Source organism: Arachis stenosperma, chromosome 6, assembly GCF_014773155.1.
Source record: "Arachis stenosperma cultivar V10309 chromosome 6, arast.V10309.gnm1.PFL2, whole genome shotgun sequence".
Lineage (NCBI taxonomy): Eukaryota > Viridiplantae > Streptophyta > Magnoliopsida > Fabales > Fabaceae > Arachis > Arachis stenosperma.
The window spans coordinates 105,966,533-105,973,026 of NC_080382.1; the positions used below are offsets into that span (position 1 = coordinate 105,966,533).

General features: G+C 37.4%; 1 protein-coding gene across 1 annotated transcript; it reads left to right on the plus strand.

Annotated features, from left to right (window-relative positions):
• Nucleotides 1–5,835, plus strand: LOC130936574 (uncharacterized). Its single transcript, XM_057866665.1, has 7 exons — nt 1–428; nt 2,194–2,335; nt 2,413–2,495; nt 2,840–2,926; nt 3,166–3,314; nt 3,806–3,937; nt 5,453–5,835. The coding sequence occupies exons 2-7, from the start codon at nt 2,197–2,199 to the stop codon at nt 5,640–5,642; spliced, it is 780 nt and encodes a 259-aa protein (XP_057722648.1). The 5' UTR covers nt 1–428; nt 2,194–2,196; the 3' UTR covers nt 5,643–5,835.
• Nucleotides 5,836–6,494: the final 659 nt, after the last annotated feature.

A 6,494-nucleotide genomic window follows, 5' to 3' on the forward strand; every position in this document is an offset into this window, starting at 1 on the left:
AAAATTCACCAAATCAGAAAGAAAGCTAAAAGCTGAAACCCTGAAACCCTAGCTTCTACACCACCGACGTAGGGACCGTCGTCCGACGCTCAGGCACCACGGTCGTCGTCTGGTCGTGCGCTCTTTTTCATCATTCAACAATCGCACCTTCTTCCTCGAGCTCGGCGTCAGTCCCTGGCCTTTGTCTGCTCCGTCGCGTTCCTGCCGCCGTCTGTCGCGCTCAGGCACCAACGTCTTCGTCTGGTTGTGGTGCTCGAAGTTCCAACCCACCAATCGCAGCTTCTTCCTCGAGCTCGTCGTCTTGGAGTCTGCCCTTCGTTTGTTCAGCCGCAGCTTCTTTCAACCCACCAGCGTCTTCGAGTCGTTCTCGTCGCCTGGCCTCCGCTTCCGTTGCGCTTCTGCCCCTCTGCTCAGAAGTCAGAACGAAGGTTTAGGATTCTGCCAGTGCTACTCAGATTGTTTTCTTCGTTTTTCTTTTGAATTTTTCGTTCTTGGTTCTTTGTTCTGCTACTGCTAGCGCTATTCAGATTGAATTGTTGAACGATTAGCTCTGCTCACTGCTGTGCTGCACTCTGTTTTGTTGCTTTTTTTTTTTGTGCTGTGCTAAAACAAATTGTGCTGAAATTGTCCTGATAGCCTGAAACCTTGATAATCCTTGTTAATCTTTGGAAAAGTTTGTTGCTGCTGTGTAACTTTCAATTGTTCCTGATGGTGTTGTTGCCACATTTTATATTTGAATTGGTGGTGGTGTTGTCTTACAATTTGCTATAATTTGTTAATTTGGTTTAATTTTCCTACTGTCTTGATCTTTGTTTAAATTATTCTCTGTTCATTGTGTTAACCGTTACTGTGAACTTGTTAATTTTCTAATTGTTCTTGTGTTGAATGTTAACTTGTTTTAATTCTTCGTTGTGCTTGTCCTTGTGGTTCAAATTCTCCTTATTTGAAGGCTTTCTTTTTTGTTCTGGATAAGCCTGCATTTGGCTTAGATGAACTTCTCTATGATGCTGTTTCTATATATGAAGAATATTTAATTATTTTGTAATTCTAAGTCATTCAATTCTTCTATTAAGTATTATGCATCTAGATTCATTTTATTGCCATTCGTCAGTGATTAATTGAACTCCAATTCATTTTATTGCCTCTAATTCGTTTGTCTTAGTTTAAGGTTATGACATTTTAAATATGGTGTGATATGGTGGAAAAGTTTTATTTTGATTTACTATCTTATTTTCCCATATAAAGTATGAGTATCATGCCATGATGCAATAATAATTTAATCTTAGTCATCAAATGATATATATCATGCTACTTGGATGTTTGCTTCTTGTTTCCTAGGAAGTTCATCAGTTTCTTGGCTGTCCCTTTTAATACGTCGAGACTTCATTTATCTGAGTTTTGGCAAATGCTACACTATTTATATGTGTTTTGGCAAATGCTACACCATTTCTTCTAAAGTTTGAATAATATTTTGATGTTTGTACTATTTTAGGGTGTTTATTTATTATTTTATTATAAACAGTTTTTCCGGTTTAACCACAGTTGGACCGGTTGGAACAGTGAATCAGTGACTAGAGCGGTTCGATGACCAGTCCAGTTTTCAGAACCATGGGTTTAGGTTTAGGTTTAGGGTTTGCATTATGTTAATTGATAAATTTGGGTTTAGAGTTAGATTCTGTTGCTGTGAAACTGGGTTTAGGGTTTGGATTCTTATTGTGAAATTGGGATGAGACTGGGATTACGGGTTGGATTCTTATTGGGAAATTGGGACATTTAATTATAATACTGAGTTTAGGATTTGGATTCTGTTAATTATCTTTTTTTTTTCAATTTTTTTTCCGGATATCCGCGGAGACCCCGTTCTCCGGCGGATACAGGGTCCCGTTACCTGTCCCGCGGACGGGGACGGGACGGGGACGAATTATGTATGGCGGGGGCGGGGGCGGGGGTGGGGACGGGGGGCAGGTGGTATGTTCCCTTCCCCATGGAGACCCGTTGCCATCCCTATGTTGATCCATCGGAACGAAACCAAAACCTTGGTTCTGCCACCCCGTAACTCAACTAGTGTCTTTTCCCTTGCTATTCTCTCTCTTTTCTTTCTCTCACTAGAATTTCTCTCTCTCTCTCTCTCTCTCTCTCTCTCTCTCTCTCTCTCTCTGGTGTTTTCATTTCTCTTCTTCCTCACTCTCTCAGGCAATGGAAGAATTGGACCAGTGGAAGGAACAACTTCTCCATTGGTGGAGCCTAGCCGAAGAGCAACTTCGGCAGGTTCCCCCAGTTCAGCTCTACGCCACCGCTGCCATCCTCGTTTTCACCACCCTGCTGCTCCTATCATGTCAGCTTCCCCATATTCTCGTACATTTCTTTTTTTTTTTTGTGATAGGTTTTGATGATGGATTTTGTTGCTTGCAGTGCGGTTGTTGAAGCGTGCCAAGTCCAACACCATTGTATTGACTGGCCTAAGTGGTGCCGGCAAAACTGTTCTCTTCTATCAGGTAACACTCCCAATTCACATGTTCTTTGGTTCATAGTTGAATTCGTATCATGTAGTTTCTAAATTATTGCTGTTCTAGTTTGCTTTGCTTAATGAATTGTTGCTATCATCTTGAACAAAAAGAATATTCACGGTTAGATAGTGAAACACTCTTAAGCAATGTTGTTACATTATCAGGTGCCATTAGATTGTTGAATATTGCTTTCTATGATTTATTGTGTTTACTCTCAACTTAATTTTGCCCATTTTGTGTGTAAATGGAATTTCAGTACACTATGCAGCAAAAGAACCTGCATTTCCCATGGTAATATAATGTTATTGATGTACTTCTTCTGCCTCTATCAGCTTAGGGATGGCTCTATCCATGGGGGGACTGTTACGTCAATGGAACCTAATGAGGAGACTTTTGTTCTTCATTCTGAAACAACAGAGGTAAGACACTAGGATTTTGCCCTTTAATACATGAATAAATAAATAAACACGATTTTTTATTTGTATTTCATTGTGCTTTCCATTCTGTATGAAAATGCCTTGGGTTTTTTTCATACACAAGCCTTGGATGGGTAGTCAAGTTATTTGAAATTATGTCTATTTTATTTTTCGTTATACTTGTTGATTGATTGTGGAATTAAACATACTAGAACTGATCTTGTCTCTTGTTTCTTTGATAGAAGTGGAAGACAAAACCCGTTCATGTTGTCGACGTCCCGGGACATTCTCGTCTTCGCCCCAAATTGGATGAATACTTGCCTCAAGCTGCTGGCATAGTTTTTGTTGTTGATGCTTTGGATTTCTTACCAAACTGCCGTTCTGCTTCAGAGTAATTCCTTTTGAACTGAGTATATATTTCTAAGGGTAAACCTCAAAAAATGCACCTAAAAAATGTTCCTGAATTTTGTTATTGACAAAAATGCTCTCAAATAATCTAAAAACATGCCAAAAATGTCCAATTGTGATCAAAGACTTACTCCGTTAATGGAAAAAATGTGACGTGGCTAATGGAGCATTCAACGTGTCAAGTGAGACTCCATACTCCGTTTGTCACATCATTCTTTTCCGTTAATGTAGAACGTTTCAGTACATAGGTGTGTATTTTTCTCACATTTTAAAATAATTTGAGGATATTTTTGTTAATAACACATTTTGGAGGTATTTTTGTTAGTGACAATAATTCGAGTGCGTTTTTTTGTGGTTTGCCCTATTTCTAATGAGCTTGTAGTGAGCATTATGCATGTGGCATCAAGAATTATACAACTTAGTGACTATTTCTCATATCTTGATGAAGTAGTTCCTAATTCACTTTCTTCACAGGTATCTATATGATATTTTGACCAAGGGAAGTATTGTGAAGAAGAAGATTCCATTGCTTATTCTCTGCAACAAAACAGACAAGGTCACTGCTCATACGAAGGAGTTTATCCGCAGGCAGATGGAGAAGGAAATGTATGGCCTCAACATTCAATCTTTTATATGCTATGCTTTGATTCTTTCGTCGATTACTTTATAAGTGCATATTGTTGGAGGATTATGTGAGGCTATCAGCTGTTGTGCAATGATAAAGTTGTTACCTCGTGGACAGTTCACAGGTTCTGGCTGGTCATCTAAATCATAGTTATCAAAACCGAACCGGCAATTGACTCGACCAAATTACTAGGTCATTGGGTTAATGGTTCAACCGGTTGGTCATTAGTCGAACCGTTTAACCCGATAATAATTAAATCAATATATAAAATTATAATAGAATAAAAATAAATTATGCTTTTATTATATAATATAATGCAACATTATAAAATTATATTACAATAGCATTACTAAATGATATTTTTTTCCAAGATAATTAAATTTCCATTAATTGAAAAAGATCTACAGGTGTCCATAAACCAAGACCACATCAAAAGAAGAATGCATTCATACTATATATATAAATATTAGCACCATTTATATCAAAGGAAACTTTGGTCCATTGGAAGCCTGGCGTAAGGCCACGGCATAATCCTTGGTTCGAGCCTCATTCACCCCTTTGAGTTTCATTGAAAAGGCTTCCGCCTGTGCAGGATATGCGTGCCAGATCAGCTCACAGTTCCCGCAGGTGCACTGCTCACAGTTCCCCGGTGCAGTGTGGAAGGACGCCACCCCATGCTCACCTGGGACAGTGTCCAAACCGCGCCAGTTTGTGAGAACCGCCCGGTTTTCAGTGGGTTTGACAGCTATTGACCGGGTTGTTAGCCTTTCCAGTCCTATGGGTGAATTGAACTGGCTGAACCACCGGTTCAACGGATTTTTGGTCGGACTGACCGGTCCAGTCCGGTTCTGATAACTATGATCTAGACGCCCTCTATGCTCAGCGGGAAAGGAGGTTGACATCTGACCATCTCCGCTCCCCTGAGCTCACATGACTTGTAGCTTAGAGCATAGAGTTGAGCTTCAGTTGACTTATTATAATTTATATGTTTAATAGTTTAATATGCGAGGGCAAATTGTCAATCAATTATCAAATTCATAGGAGAATTCTAAACAAAGATGCATAGATAGGAATAACATTGTTCTATGAAGTAATGTTGGTTAGGGTTTAGAGATGAGAATATTGTGGTAAAGGAGAGGACATCTGGAAAGAGGTTAGACAGGATTAGTGTCTTAAGGAAAGAGTTGGAATAACATGGAGTGAAGAAAGATGTTTAGTAATAGAAATTCCAATAAAGTGCTTTTTGTTGTGAGGAGTTCCAGAGGCCTAGTGTGAAAAGTATATCGATGGAAGATATCTCGAATAACAAGGGTCAAAGCCTTAGAGGAATACAAATGAAATTTTAAGAAAAACCATTAAGAAAGACCTCATTCTAAATTGATTTATTGAAGCTAACCTTATGGTGGTGTTTGATTTCCATTTCAATTATGAGAGCAGAGAGCTATTTTTCTACCTTTTTTTTGTCAACATTGTTGATGACACTAATTATTTTACAGTGACAAATTACGGGCATCAAGAAGTGCAATATCGGCGGCGGACATTACAAATGAGTTCACCCTTGGGGTGCCGGGAGAACAATTTTCTTTTATCCAATGTTATAACAAAGTTACAACTGCAGATGCTTCTGGTTTAACTGGAGAGATATCTCAGTTGGAACAATTTATCAGAGAATATGTAAAGCCATAACTTGATCTTATGTATGGAAAATTAGAGATCATTATGTTGGGATCAACGAGGTGATTAGATATTTGAAATCATATGATTAAACTGTATTTTGATTAAATCAGTTGCATAGTTACTTGGATTTACCTAAGGACACATTTTCAATTGACCATTTAGAGATTTGATTATTTTATAGGTCTCTAGTTTTTTTCAATTAATTTCTTATAATTTTTTTTTCAATTAGATTCTTTTGTTTAAAAATTTTTGTAATTTTTGGATATTGAATTTAATTGAAGGATTTTATTGTACAACTAGGAATATGATTGAAAATGTTTTTAAATTATAGGGATTTAATTGAAAATTAAGTGTAATTGATGTTTAATGTTTGTCTCCATTGATAATTTTTATTGTGTAAAGACAAGTAAACTTTTAGATGGAATTTGTTTACATTAGGGGTGTGTATGGTCCGACCTGACCTGAAGATTCGGCCCAGTTTCGAACACTTTAGGGGCTAATTTGGTGTGATTTATCGGGTCTAGGGTCGGGTAAGGGTTTCAAAAATAAACCTGATCATTGTTTCGGGTTGGGTTCGGGTCACCTGAAATTGGTCCGGTGGTCCGGTCATCATATACAATTAATATTTTGTGTTATTAGTGATGGATGATAGTTATTTTTATGTGGAATTTAAGTATTGTAAATCTTAATATTTTGTGTTATTAGTTATTATAAGACTATAAGTTAATGTTTTATGTTTAAAATGAATAAGATTTTAGACTAATTAATGTATAATATTGTGTTATTTGTATTGATTTAAATATTTGGTGTTATTAGACAATATTAGTATTGATTATGGCTATGTTTTAATTTTAGAGAAGA

What these genes read in the sequence shown, in the direction of transcription:
- LOC130936574 (XM_057866665.1), top strand. Translation starts at nt 2,197, where the DNA reads ATGGAAGAATTGGACCAGTGGAAGGAACAACTTCTCCATTGGTGGAGC. An exon ending in TTCATTCTGAAACAACAGAG is followed by an intron (nt 2,927 to 3,165) that starts GTAAGACACTAG and finishes TTTCTTTGATAG; the next exon opens with AAGTGGAAGACAAAACCCGT. An exon ending in AGGCAGATGGAGAAGGAAAT is followed by an intron (nt 3,938 to 5,452) that starts GTATGGCCTCAA and finishes ATTATTTTACAG; the next exon opens with TGACAAATTACGGGCATCAA.